Genomic DNA, 15511 nt, shown 5'->3' on the forward strand with positions numbered 1-15511 from the left:
CCTAGTATTGGGAACAAAACGAGGATCCACTCTCACTGTATCTACTCAACACTGTTGGAGGTTCTACCTGGGCAATGAGGCAAGAAAAAGAAATAGGCATTCAGACTAGAAAGAAGCTAGTAAAACTATTTCTATTTGCAGGTGACAACATTTTGTATATAGAAAATCCTAAAGAATTCACTAAAAACTCTAAGAATTAGTAAATGAGTTCAGCGAGGTTGTAGAATTCAAGATCAATATACAAAAATTAACTGTATTTCTATCATTGGCAATGAAGAATACAAAAACAAAATTAAGAAAACAATTCTATTTACAAGAGAATAAAAAAAAGAAATTAATGCTCAGAATTAAACTTAAAAGAAATGCCAAACTCTGAAAACTATAAACATCACTGAAAGAAATTAAAGAAGATCTAAACAAACTGAAAGACATCCATGTTCACAGATTAGAAGACCTACTATTAAGATGGCAATACTCCCAGAATTGATCTGGAGGTTTAACACAATCCCTAACCAAATCGTAGCTGGCTCTTTGCAGAAGCTGAAAAGCTCATCCTAAAATTCACATGGAAATTCAAGGGGCACAGAATAGCCAAAATGATCTTGAAAAATAAGAACAAAGCAGGAGCACCAGCATTTTCCAATTTCAAAATTTACTACAAAGCTGTAGTAATCAAGACAGTGTCATACCAGCATATAGATCAATGAAATATAATTGAGAGGCCAGAAATAAACCCTTGTATTTGATTTTCAGTAAGGTCAATTGATTTTTGATAAGGGTGACAAAACAATTCAATAGAGAAACAATAGTTTTTTCAACAAATGTTGCTGGGACAACCGGATATCCACACGTAAAAGAACGAAACTGGACCCCCTCTCACATCACATACCAAAATTGCCTCAAACTGGATCAAAGACCTAAACATAAGAGCTAAAGCTATAAAACTCTCAGACGAAAACTGAAGTCTAAATCTTTATGACCTTGAATTAGCAATGGTTTCTTAGGTATAGAGCCAAAAGAAGTGAAAAATATGACCACACAAAAACTTTTACAAGCATGTTCATAGCAGCATTATTCATAGTAGCCAAAAATGGATGCAATCCAAATGCCCATCAAATGATGAATGGATTAAAAAGAAATGTGGTACAATGTGGTACCTCGTTTTATTGTGCGTCGCAGATATTGCATTCTTTTTAAGACCTTCCACCAGCAAAAAGACTACAACTTGCCAAGGGCTCAGATGATGGTTAGCATTTTTTGGCAATCAAGTATGCCAAAAATACTTAATTAAAATACTTTTAATTAAGATATGTACATTTTTTTAGACATAATGCTATTGCACGCAACAGACTACAATATAGTGTAAACATAACTTTTATATGACTGAGCAACCAAAAAATTCATGTGACTTGCTTTATTGCAATATTTGCTTTACTGCCGTGGTGTGGAACTGAACCTGCAATATCTCTGAGGTAAGCCTGTATATCCACACAATGGAAAATCATTGGCAATAGAAAGGAATAAACTACTGACACATGATACAATACGGATGAATCTTGAAAACAACATGCCAAGTGAAAGAAGCCAGTCACAAAAGACCACATATCGTATGAGTCTGTTTATATGAAATGTCCACAATAGGCAAATCTATAGAGACAGAAAGTAGAAAGTAGCTGCCTAGAGCTGGGGGGATGGGGAAGTGAAGAGTGAGTGCTAAAGGAGATAAAGTGCCCGTTACAGGGTGATGAGAATGCTCTACAATTAGACTGACGGCTGCACAACTCTGAATAGACAAAAAACCGGAGAACTGGACTCTTTAGATGGACAGTGACTCACATCTCAACAAAGCAGCTACTAAAAACAAAGAAAATAGCAAAGAAGTTGTCTCAGGAGAGAAGATTTAGGGGAACAGAGATTTTATTTCTATTTGGAAAACAAAAATCTATAGTACGACTATTATGCCAAGATACTCATTATTTTTATCTTTTTAAAGGATACCTGGGGAAGAAGATCTTATTTTGTTTTTTGTCCTTTTCTTCAATTCTTCTTGAAAATCACACTTTTTTGAGTATGCAGCTATCTAGCTAAAAACTGTGTAATACAGTCTGGATACTGTCAGGTGTCCATTATCTACAAAATGAGGCACATACAAAGAAAGAGCACCAGTTCGGAGTTTAAAGTCTGAGAGTTCTTCCCTGTAGACACGATGCTTATTATTTCTATGCCTCAGTCTCCTCTTCCAAAAATGGAGCAGTACCTACATTACTCATGACAAAATTAGTGCTGTAAAGGGAAAGTTTTCTTAATATCCCTAAATACTGTCCAGATTACCATAAGATTCAAAAACAGGACAGCAGCTACGAAGTCCATAACTCTAAATCACACAGACCTAGAAGGGCAACAAGAAATCCCTCTAGTTCAGTCAAAAATGTTGGTCTAGTGCCTTAAATATTGAAGTACCATTTACAAATAATTAGGAAAGTGTACAAAAAGATGGGAATTAAACTAAAATGTGTAAAATCATAAAATGATTAAAATGAGATATTTAAAATCATATAAAATGTTAAATCTATACAAAGATGTTATTCTTCAAATAAATATGAAGCACCATGGGGTGTTCTATGTTACTTTTTTAAAAATTAGAACAAGCTTCAAAGATGTTAAATGTAGGTTCCTTTGCTAGCTATCCTAGGATGTCTAGTAAAAAAAGCATTATTGATTATTACTACTTTTATCAGGACTATAATAATTCAAGACTGGAACCAGAGTAGAGTTCTAATCTTAATTCTCTAATCACTTAGAGTATGCCCTCACTGTGAAAGTTCAAACATATAGTTAAGTTGATAAAAACACTGGGTTTAGGCTTAACTATGGTATTTCTTATAAACTTGACTACGTTCCCATTACCATTTGTTTTATCAGTTTGTTAAGAAAGCTGAGTTTAAGACTACACAACAGGATGTTTCCAAATCCTGTGTAAGCATTCACAGCGGCTCCTATGCCTTGAAACAGGGAAAGTATCCATTTCTAGTTAAAATCCAAAACTCACCATACTTTATAATGCTTCAAATACAGAGTAGCATCTCTCTTTGAAACCACGGTTCCAACTTGCAAAGTACAGCGGCGTTTCTCCTTATTCTGACAATTTGATTAAAATTTCTCCAGAGCTACGGGACTCAGGCCGAAAAAATGTGCTTTCAATATCTAAAACTCTACAGCAATTACTCTTCCAACAGAGTAACTGTACTTACATCGATATCCTCTTGGGTAAAAGTTTCCGGATCTTCTCCCATCATGTTGGCTAAATGTCTCTTTCCTATGTTGAACTCTTCAATCTGCTTTTTAATAAAATCCAGCGTGTAAGTTTCACGTCTCAAGGCTGCAATATTTTTCTTTGTTGATACAACCGTGGTGTGTCTTAGCCTTAATATCTAGCAGAAAACATAAGTGGAAAGAAAAGAAAAGATTTTAAATTAAACATTGATCTTATAGGCCACTGTCTCTAAATAAAACAAGATATTCAAACAGTTGTCTTTTCATTATGCTACTCAGTTGGCAGGAGTCTGGAAACAAGGTAAAAGATCTATTAAGAAAGCTGTTAGAAATTGTCCCCTGCTCAAAAGCTTGCTTTTAAAAGCCTGCTTTTACAAAGTAGTTTAAACTACTAGCATTTTAGCTGATTAAAGATGATAATACTTGTAAGTGAGATCCTACTTCCTTATCTACTGCAAACATTCTTATTTGATACTGATTGGTCAACAGCAGCTAGTTGTGATATCTGACACATGCAACAAAGGGTAGAATGTCACTCCCTTAAAAAGAGGCCAATGTACATGCAGATAGAAACTAGCAAGTGGAAGACATGGCAGCCAAGGGGCATGTACCTGGGAACAGTATCCCTAGACTTGAGGTACTCACCTTGCTTGAGGGTACAGATACAGCCTATCTTTAAAAGCCTTGAAATAACAGGTTTAGCTTAGTCTGAGACTTTATTCTACAGTCCTTATTTCAAGTGGACACAATGAAGAAACTGCTTCACTAAACATTGAGAAGATTTCTTATTATTAATTTGGTTCAACATGCTAACTGTAGAAATAAGGGCTTTCACATCCTTTTGAACTATTAGTAATGATGTCACACCTGCTGCTGTTGATCCATTTATTCTAGGAATTTCCCCCCAAGGCATTAATATTTTACCTGCAATACAGGGTGTTAAAGAATCAGAAAAATGTTTTCAAATGATCACTCAGCCGCACTCAGTTAGCCGCATATAACTAGAACAGATCTTTCTGGTCCTGGCTTTTCTCATAACCTTAAATTTGTGGTTCTCAACTTTCATCCCAGCCTTGATAATTTTAAATACTCTTAAGCAATATTCAGACTTTAAGAGTGACAAATAAAAATGGCAAGCAATAGGATATATTGAAGTACATGAGGAAGCCATTTGGTATAAACCTAATTTGGCCTGACTTTGTTTTTTCCAAAAGGGCCTGACTGTGGCCGTTGAGCACACATTGTATATCTGCTTTAAAACATTTACTATGGCAATAACAAATGGCCTTAAGATAAAGGTGCAACTTCCCCCCACATTGGCATTTCCTTAGGGGTAAGCATCTTTCCTTAGGCTAGGAAGTGATTGCTGCACTCACCTTTGACCACCCAGCTCGAGATAACAGACTGCCACCCTGCTGTGTTCATTGAGACAGCAGACCCACCTGCTGTTTCCATCAATCGCTGTGCCACAGAGCAGTCTCCCCGACTATTGTAAAATGGACATTTCAATCATATGTGAAACACCCTGTTTGGGGGTATATAACCACTCTGTGCACCCCACTTCTTTGGTGCCCTTTCTTCCTTCGGGAAGAAAGGCCCCTGGCCATGGTCCTCAGATTTCAGCTCAGAATAAACACTCCCAAATTTTCATTTATAGATTGGTTGTGGATTATTTTTGTTGACAAGAGCTACAATTCTTAGTAACTCATTCACTTCCTTTTTCATAAACATAAAACTCTTACGCATACCACCACCAGCACCATCTTTCCTTCATCCATTCCCTATCTCTTTGAGAATAAGAGATTCAAATAACTCTAATAGTAATTTGTCACCACAGCTACAATAGAAAATGGAAGAAAATTACACGACAAATATTGCAATACTCAATTAATAGTAAAAATTATATTCCTAAACTCTCACAAATTAAAATAGTGATAAAACAATTTCTTGCTACTTTTCAATGAGTAAGAAAGAGGAATTTAAAATTCCATGAAACTTTATAGTTCATTTTTCCTCAGGAGAACTGAGAGGAGTGTCTCTTTACATTATTAACCAGCAATTATATTTTCTTATGATGCTTTATAAAGATACAGTGTTTTATCAGTGAGTAAAAACATGACCCAAACTTGCTCATATACAGTTAGCCTGCCCTTTACACGGAGAGTCTGCCTTCACACCTCTGCCACCTCTCCCCACAGCCAAGGGCCACCAGCACCAACCCTCCCAGCTCAGCAGTTTTACCATCTTATGTTTTCACTTTTTCCAGGCTTTTGTTTTTATTTTTTATGATTCCCTGTCTTCTTTGAACAATGGAGAATGGTGCTTCTTATATTCAAAGTGAAGAGAAAACACTTTTCCTGCCCCAAGAATCATGGCAAAGGTATGAATCTGGGAGAGAAACATAGCAGTCATCCAGTTGAGGTAATTCTCCCAAATCTTCCATTGCCAAAGGATGATGACACTGCTGGCTTTGTGAATAATATGACTAACTGTTTTTGTCCATAGCTAAACAATCTATTGATAATCCAGGTGAATCCAGTACACTTCCCACCAATCACCAACCACAGCCCTTAGAAGAAATGAGTCTCCCAGTGAACATGGCTCCCTTCACTGAAGTACAAATTCTAGAGGGAGAGCAAGATTAGTGAGGAAAGTAGTGAGTTCAATTTTGGGCACGATGAATTTGAGATGCTTGATGGACACCTTAGGAGAGATAGTTGTCCAGGAGGCAGATGGCTCACAAGAGAGACCTAAGCTAGAGATACAGTCTGTTAATAATCAGCGTGGGACATGATGTTGATACCATCACAATAAGGGAAAGAGCAGCCATTAGGTTTAGAATGAGAAACATCTCTTCTATGCAAAGAAACAAAATAGTCTGTGGGGGAGAGTAGGCATAAAGGTAAGGTTACTTATGTCTCATTGCCATTGTTTTCTTTGTGAAATAGGACAGGAGATGGTCTGCAGAATAAGGGGTGAAAGGTGTGATGGACTGAATACTTCAAGAGCAATGATGCAGTGGCTGTAAAGTGTAGACACAAAAAATAAAGGAAAAAAATTTTAAGTATCCATTTATACTGGATGTAAGCCAGGAAAATACCAAAGAAATAGAAATCTACATCTATACAGTATCTGTAACATCTTCTTTGTCAGTTATCTTTTCATTTCCTATGTATTTTCTTTGTATGTTTCAGTGGTATACTCAAGGCACCATTTAGCTCAGGAGAATTCTACATTAGGGCAGATTGCACATATCAGCATTATAAAGTGTTCCACTCCCATGCGATACCTTTATCTTGAATTTAATTCTGTTGGATTGTACCACTGTAGCCCTTTCAAATTCCTATTTGCATTTCCCTGGAATATCATTGCCCACATTTTTCTGTGAAATTGAATCACTTTAGGTTTTGGATTTTTTTTGACCCAATCTGAATTTTTTTAAATACTTGATAATATCCCATTTAAACAAGTTTTAATAGATATTCTGTCTTATTTTGCATCTTAATTTATCTTTTTCTTTATGCTTCCTTCCTGTTTTCTTTCTTTTGCTATACGGTCTGTAGTTTTCTTCATTTGTCTTTTGATCTGGCAATTTAGACAATATACTGCCTACTTTTATTTTACCAGCGATTACCTATACATCTCTGAATAAAATGTTTAAATGCATTTCTCCTACTAACCTCAGAAAAAACCAATATCCACTGAATTCTCACCTACTTATGTTCTTCTTCTTCAATCACACTAATTATCTGTTATTATGTTCTCCATACATACCAGCTTCTCTTCAGGCTTATTTCTTGTCCTTTTCTTCTGCTTTCTGTATGACTTTTAAGCCTTTACTCCATGTTTTTTTACCCCTTTTTTTGCAGTGTCAATTGTGCAGCCACTCTGAATTTTTAGCTTTTTATATCATTGGTCTATCTTCAAAATTCTTTCCTTAACAGCTTCTTTTAATCATATCTTCCTGTCTTATCCCGTTTCACAGAATTCTCCCTCACCCAATCTTTTTTTAAATGTCCTTGACAGTATGAAGTAGTTATAGTAAAAGAATTCTTCCATTTTGTTGAGTAAATATTTCTTGTATTTTCTTCATATCTCTCTTCTACATTGTTCCATTCCTTCTTTTGTTCCTAAGACATTTTAGCATCATCTCAAGCAAAACAGTTGATTATTGGCTCAAAGACTCATTTCTTTACTTGATGTAAAATTATTCTGAGTCTGTCTATATTCTCCAGAGTTTGTGACATGAGGTGGCAGCTTTCTTAGTTTCAACATAAATGAGGCTTAACAAACATTTGTGAAATTGCTTACTGTTGTTCATTTAGAAAGGGCCTTCTTTTTTTAATTAGCACATGTCCCTAATTTGCTATTTTTCATAAAATCACTTTAAGATCTTTAAGATCTTTTCAAAGACATTTGTACACACTGCTTAAGAATATGACATTGTGAAAATTCATACTTATTAAAGTTACAAAGCCATCACAGCGTCAGTGCCAGACTACTGGATATACTTATTAAATGTTCTGAATTATTCCAGCAATGAATTCACACAAAACTATTTACATTCAAAGGAGTACGTTATTCATTACTACAATCCCTCAAGAAGATGAGGCTGAGTGAGAACCAGATCTTTAGCTCCGAACACTAAGAATTCAGGAGAGAATCAGCTTTGCACTAAGTACAACTCCCAAGAAAATGTCCTACAGGCTCTATTTCCAACTGAAAAGCTAGGACAGAGACTCTTCCTCAGACTTTGTTTTCACGGAATACTATAGATACAACCTGACAGATTTGTTTCTTTTTAAAGATAAAGGGTCAGACAACTATAATTTCAATCAAGCAGGTTGCCAAAGAAGCAGATGCATACTGACAGAGCAGTGATGTCCCAATTTGGCCAAATGCCACCGCTATGCACTACTTTAATGGTATTACAGGAGTATTAAGTAGTTCCCTTTTTGTTCAACTGGATAAAAATGGAACAAAGAAGAATCTGCTGCTAATTTGAATAGAAAAGGCAAAAAAAAAAAAAAAAAACTTTGAGGAATAAAAGGTAAAGACTGAAGTCAGATTAGAGAAAATATGGATAACAAGAAACAATATGAGGACTCCAAGAGAGTGACTACAGTAACCTTGCTGAATAAGTTTATACTTTTATCGACTAGAGGTCTCTGGATGCAAGCAAAAGAAACTGACTTTGCTTTACTGAAGCAAAAGGGACATTTCTTAGAAGGCTAACAGCAGCCCACGGGACTATACTAGAAGCAGGCAGGGTCCAAGGCATCTTTGGAGCTAAAAAGTAGCAACTCCAATGACCCACAGCAAGTTCAATGAAGTCAGAATGTGGCCATTAAGATAAAAGGGTACTGCAACCGCCCTAGTCTCCCTGCTCAAGACCTCAAGGGAGAGAAATACCTGGTGGGCTACCTCAGGTCAGGTGCCCCAGACTACAGTTCCTCTGGACTGTATCCACTGGGGAAGAACTCATTGCTGCTGAGAAAACTGGGGTGCCATTATAAAGGGGAAATGGATGCTAGGTTAAACAAACACGGAAATCTACTACACTACTTAAGCAAAATTCATCATTTACCTTCATTCCACAAACTGTTATAAATTAAAAGACTTAACATACTTATCAATCAAATAAAATACACGGACCATGTTTGAATCCTGATTTAAACAAACCAATTCTAAAAACTTATTGCTGGGGGATGGCCTGGTGGTGTAGTGGTTTAAGTTCCTGCTTCAGCGGCCCAGGGTTCACCAGCTCAAATCCCAGGCACGGACCTACACATCGCTCATCAAGCCATGTTGTGGCAGCATCTCACATACAAAATAGAGGAAGACTGGCACAGTTGTTAGCTCAGGGTCAATCTTCCTCACCAAAAAAAGTTGTTGTTGAGAAATGTGAACATGGAATGGATAATAGATAATATTAAGAAATTACTGTTCATTCTGTTAGATATGTTCACACTGGCATGGAAGCTAAAAAAATCTTTACCTGTCAGAGATGCATATTCAAGTATCTATAAGTAAAATAATAGAAAGTCTAAGATTAACATTAAAAGCCTCCAGAAAAAAAAAGGAAGGAGACAAATGAAACAAGGTTGGCAAAATATTAATAATTGTTGAAGCTGGTTGACATATACATGGAGTTCATTATATTATTCTATTTTTGTATATGCTTGAATATGCTTTATTTTCATAATAAGATTCTAAAAAGTAAACTATTTTATGAGCTCATTTAACAAATTTGAATGGCCCAACTACTATGAGCCAGGCTAAATACTAAATTTTAACAGAAATAATTGTAAAGTGGAATTGAGTGGTGTTAAAACGAGAACATTGCTATACTGAGAGAAGAAAACATGAAACATGGTAAAGATGCAATTTTCTTATTTAAGTTACTAATCTTATTCGACACAAAGTAACATAGCAGGTGTTCACATGTACACAAATGTGCATACACACACATATGCACCCACACATCCCTATACATAAGAACTCTTCACATGTTTAATTCACAAAATGATCAGTGAGCATCAAGAAGTGTCTGGAGGCACTATGGCTAAGCACCATAGTGGGGACACAAAGGTTATGTTATTTTTCTCAAGAGGTTTACAAATCAACTATAGGAGAAAGACCTAAATACATGAGATGCATAGATAATAAAAAAGAAGTTTATGTGGGTTGTAGGCAGCTTCCAAGATGGCTCCCAGTGATCCTGCAGCCTGGTACTCACGCAGTTGTGCAATCCCCGCCCCTTGAGTGTGAGCTGGACAGTGACGTGCTTCTGATGAACAGCACACTACTATAGTGATAGCATGTCACTTCTGAGATAGGTTACAAAAGGACTGTCTTCCCTCTTTTCACCCCCTCTTGACCAACCAGATGGAAGCCAAATGTGATGAGCTGCCCTACAGAGACCCAGGTGGCCAGAACGGAAGGCAGCCTCCGGCCAAGGGCCAGCCCAATAGCCTGCAAGAATGCCTTCTGCTGATACCCACACTGAGCAAGCTGAGAGGTAGATTTCCACCCTCCAGCCTTGAGACGACTGTAGCCACAGCCAACACCCGGACTGCGGCCTTATGGGAGACCCTGAGCAGAAGACCCAGAAGACCCTGTGCCTGGAATCCTGAACCACAGAAACTGTGAGGTAACAGATGTCTGTTGTTTTAAACTGCTAAACTTTGGAGGGATTTGTTATGCAGCAATAAATAACAAATTCATTCATCATCCCAAAAACAATGAAGCATACAGCAAGAAAGTTTGCTGATCTTGTTTTATAAGGAAAAGAGAGATGAGAATAATGGTAGCAGCTATTATCAAGCTTTCTTTAAATAAGAAACTTGTAAACTGCTACATAAGGAAAATCAAATTTTAATGTCCCAGTATTTTCCATAATTAAAGCAATGAGGACCACAATAAATCTATCCTTAAAAGGACAGGATGAGATCTCAAAGAGAACAATTTACCCTACCCAAGGGGTTTTCTTTTCCATTACTAATAAACTGGGATTTTTTAAAAAAATTATCAAAAATTATCTGGGAGAAAACATAACTAATATACAAAGCAGTATAAAGCATCTGATACAAATGCAGGTCAATTTTCAAATTTGTTTTTCAAACAGTTTTTTTAGCAATTTATCAATAAAGTTTAGGATATTATAATCTTCAGGAGCCAATAAAACGAGAGATGAAAAGAACAGATACTTAAAACAGAGGCAGCAATGTTTGTACAATAAAACCAAAATATACAAGGGCTAAGCCACCAAACGTCATCAGTCTTTCTTCTCCGGCAGACAGTCCAATTCAACAAAGGTATATTGGCTCACTAAAAATGAAAAGTTTAAGCACCAAGAAAGTGCTCAGTAGAAAATAACATTAAGAGGACATATTATTGATATTTTGTAGTAATATTTTTCAAAATAGAAATTGGTCTACTGCTCTTCCTTATTATTAAAGTCATAAACACTACAGAAAACTAAATTAGCATTCCTACATTAAGTTATATTGATAAAGAATTTGAGGATTCACGGGTAATCTTTATAGGACATCATGACTGTCAACTGCTTATAATAATCCACTACTTTCTTTTGTAACAGATTAAAAAATTCAAGTACCTTAGCACAGCAAAAGAGCACACTACTCTTAATCTGGACACTGCCAAATTGTCCAATCCCATCTCACTATTCTCTCGCCAAATACTATGACAATTATAATTGCTACAATCAATTATTTGTTGCTGCCAGAACCCACTGACTCTGTACCTCTGTCCCTTGTGTACCTATTACATTGTCCTAGAACAGAATCTCTCTCTTTTTCTTCTAACTCCTAATTACTACTGAAGACCTGACAACCATCTCCTCTGAGAAGCTGCCCACGGCTCTATCCATTACCACTCGTTTGAATTAGCCATTGCAGTTCTGCGCTCTTCTGTATTTACCTCTGTAAACCTCACAGTACACTGTTATGCAGATCTCTAACATCCACAGGTTTATAATCTGAGACGTTTGGCCATTCATAAGTAAGATTCCCTCCCCCACCCAAATCTGGGACACTCATATATCTGCAATTGTATGTTATGCCACAACATTGGTATGCAGGAGGAATTCTGCTAGTCAGGGTCCCACCTGAGCACCCAGGTGTTGTAGCTTAACAAAATTTGTTTCTCTTTCCTTGTTGCATCAGTGATTCTCAAACTTTTTTAACTGTGACAAACAGTAACAGCTACCGTTTATATCACCACATACTGCACACTTATACATATAAGTAAAATGCAAAAATACTTACCCTGTAAGAGACGTACTTTGCCTCTTATTATTATTGTATTCCCCCGCTCCCTTCTTTAAGTTGCCTGTAACCTCTGAAGAGATTTCATAACTAATGGGTTATGATCCAAATTAAAAAAAAAAAAAGCATAGTGCTTTAGCCACTCATGAAGTGATTAAAAATTCTGGTTTTTATGAGACATGGCCCCTAAGAGAAATATAACTATTAATGTTGGAGATGGAAGTGAAGAAATATTTAACATTTAAGACATACAAGCTCTGTGCCAGAAAAAACGCTTTATAAATGTCTTTAGCTGTATGGATGGAGTCACTAAGGGTCTGGCGGGGTCAGTTAACTCTTCCAGTTGTGGTAAAATATATGCTGTGGTGGCATTCAGGAATCTGGGGATTCAGCCATCTCAGGACCATCCCTTGAGAGTGCTAGGGGTTGACAGTGTTTGGTAATTCCTTGCTTGACTATAATTTGTTTACTTCACAGTGCCTGGTTCAAGTAAAGTGTTCAGTAAACATTCACCATATGGAAAAAAAAAAGTTTTATTTCAAGAGTGGTCAGGGAGATGAAAATTAAAGTAACAAGGAGAAATCATCTTTCAGTCATCTTATTGAAAAAATAATACCTACTGCAGGTAGAAAAGGGGCACGCTCACACATCAGTGATGGAAAGTAAAGTGCCTCAGCCTTTTTGGGAAGCTATATGGAAATATCTACTAAAAAATATCTATTAAAAATCTATTAAAGGGGCTGGCCCAGTAGCGCAGCAGTTGGGTTCGTAAGTTCCGCTTCTCGGCGGCCCAGGGTTCACCAGTTTGGATCCCGGGTGTGGACATGGCACCACTTGGCAAGCCATGCTGTGGCAGGTGTCCCACATATAAAGTAGAAGAGGGCATGGATGTTAGCTAAGGGCCAGTCTTCCTCAGCAAAAAGAGGAGGATTTGGCAGCAGATGTTAGCTCAGGGCTAATCTTCCTCAAAAAAAATAGCTATTAAAAGGTGGGGCCGGCCTGGTGGCTTAGTGGTTAAGTTCACACACCCCACTTCAGCAGCCCAGGATTCACAGGTTCGGATCCCAGGTGCAGACCTACATATTGCTGATCAAACCATGCTGTGGTAGGCATCCCACATACAAAATAGAGGAAGATTGGCACAGATGTTAGTTTAGGGCCAATCTTCCTCAAGCAAAAAGAGGATTGGCAAGAGACATTAGCTTAGGGCCAATCTTCCTCACCCCCAAAAAAAGCCACACACCTATTAAAATGATATAGACATCTTTTGCAGCAATAACCTCAAAACTGGAACTCTCTCCTACAGAAATAGAAGCATAAGTACCTAAGAATTATACCAAGATGTTTACTGAACACTTTATTAGTGGGAACAAAATGGAAACAAAGCAAATGACCTTTGTTAAATTAACTTTGATACATTCATACCATAGAATATCATGCAGCAGCTAGATACCTAGCAGGTGACTTGCAGGGATTTCTACTATGTACGTAAGTTAGAGAAGCAAAAAGTAGAACAGGATCTATTTTTTGGAAAGCATGCATATGCATGCATGCTTATATATGATTAAAAGAACATAGAGAAAGACAGAAAAACACATAGGTTGGAGAGTTCAAGGGAGGCAGAGAAAGTTAGCAACTATTCCCCCAACACACACACACACACACACACACACTTAGTGTCAACAATAACAACACTCTGTGTGCCACAGTCCCTTTTATAGATAATTATGTGCATACAGGAAGGATATACTCAAAAGAGATGCATGAAAAAATAAAAACTTCCAGCATATTCCAATAAAAACAAACGTTTGACGGATAAATGAATGGAGGGTATGGTTGATTTGGGTTAAAATATAAAAGAAGTAAGACGCAAAAAAGATAGTATTCCTTTTTTCGATATAGTTTTAGATCATAGTATTTGACTTCTTTATAATATTTGGTACTGTTTATCACTTTCCCTCCTGGAAATATTCTCCGGTTTTCCATGACACTACACTGTCTGGTTTTCCCCCTAGTTCTTTGGCAGCTCATTCTCAATCTCCTGGGGGCTCCTCTTTCTTGACTGTCCTTCAGGGCCCTGTCCCTTTGCTTATTTCTCAGTCAGTACACCCTCCCTAGGGGATCTAATTTATCACCATCTACAAAGCAACAGATGGCTTGTAAACCAGTTCTCTTCTTGAACTGCAGACGTGCCTCTCTACGGGCCTACTGGAAACTTCTACTTGGACATCTCAACCATAACTGTATAACAAATGCAATTGTATCCAAAACTAAACTTCTTCTCTCTCAAATCTTGTTCCTCCTCCTGAGGTCCCATGTCAGTGAGACGCGTCATCATGCAACCAGCTGTAAAACTGGACTCTTGGCTTCCCACTGCCCTCAGGATTAAATGAAACAAGTTCTGGTCTCCATCTCTCCAAAGACAAAATATTGGGAAAATTAAGAAAATGGAAACTGCACAGATGTAAAACACTTTTAAAAAGTCACTATTTATTCTCTCCACTGTGCGACCTGGTCCATTAAGTCCTCCAGGCCACCGCACGAGTGCAGTTCCCAATCAACCGCTCCGGCCCGCCTCCCCTGTGGACCGCGAGGCCCGCAGAGAACCGCACCTCGACACACCTCGGCACCGGCCTCCCCCAGCCTGGCAGACAAGTCAAGGGAGCGGTCGCCGTAGTTCCGTCCTCCCCCAGCACTGCGTCCTGCGAAAACTACTCCGGAAGCCGCTGCAAGGCAATACCCACTCCTCCTCTACTAAATACCTGAGACCCTAGGGTCCCCGTCTGAGAGCACGCGAGACGCCAGGGTAGGTGGCGGCGCCGGCTCCACATGCTCGCGCTACAGAGACCAGCACTTCCACTTCTCCCGGGCTTACCTGGGATGCGGTACCTGTCTGCACCTCAGCAGCCGCGGCTTTCCAGAGGCCTTGTTCTCGGGCAAGACTAACCCTAGCCCCAAGAAAGAGGCGGTAGGAAACAGCTTTCCCGCAGAACACACAGGGAGCCGCCATATTGGTAGTGGGAGACGCGGGCGGGAGGGAGAAGGGGCGGAGCCTGGGGCCTGCGCAGGCGCAATGGGCGTCGGATGCCCGAGGCTGTTGGGAAGAAGGACTTGCCCGAAGGTTTGAGGCAGGGGGCGGCTCCTGCGGCCCGAGGCGGCTCGTCGCTGATTGGGTGCGCGAGCCAGGGGGCGTGTCCGACTCCGCCCCTGGCGTGCATTGACCCGGTAGTGGGTCCCGCTGCTTGATGTCTTTGCTCTTCTGCGCCGCTTGGATTCGGTCGCTGTGCAGGTCTCTTTGATAGGACTTTCACATAGCTGTTTAACCACTCCTCCCTTGCCGTGTCCAGTGCTGCACCTCGAGCTGGTTCTCCCTGACCTGCGGAACGCTCGCAGCCCGCCCGCACCTCCCTTTCCATTCCGTCTTCACCGCACTCCAGCGCGGCCACTCC

General features: G+C 38.8%; 1 protein-coding gene across 1 annotated transcript in view; it reads right to left on the bottom strand.

Moving 5' to 3' along the window:
• The window catches only part of MRPS9 (mitochondrial ribosomal protein S9), a 64960-nt gene extending 49856 nt beyond the window's left edge, over positions 1 to 15104 (bottom strand). Inside the window, exons 1-2 of the mRNA XM_046663551.1 lie at positions 14938 to 15104; positions 3252 to 3431 (exon numbers count right to left, since the gene is read on the bottom strand). Coding sequence (XP_046519507.1) covers positions 3252 to 3431; positions 14938 to 15072 — 315 coding nt within the window. The 5' untranslated portion in view covers positions 15073 to 15104. The remainder of the gene's footprint in view (positions 1 to 3251; positions 3432 to 14937) is intronic.
• Between the last annotated feature and the right edge of the window lie 407 nt (positions 15105 to 15511).

Source organism: Equus quagga, chromosome 5, assembly GCF_021613505.1.
Source record: "Equus quagga isolate Etosha38 chromosome 5, UCLA_HA_Equagga_1.0, whole genome shotgun sequence".
Lineage (NCBI taxonomy): Eukaryota > Metazoa > Chordata > Mammalia > Perissodactyla > Equidae > Equus > Equus quagga.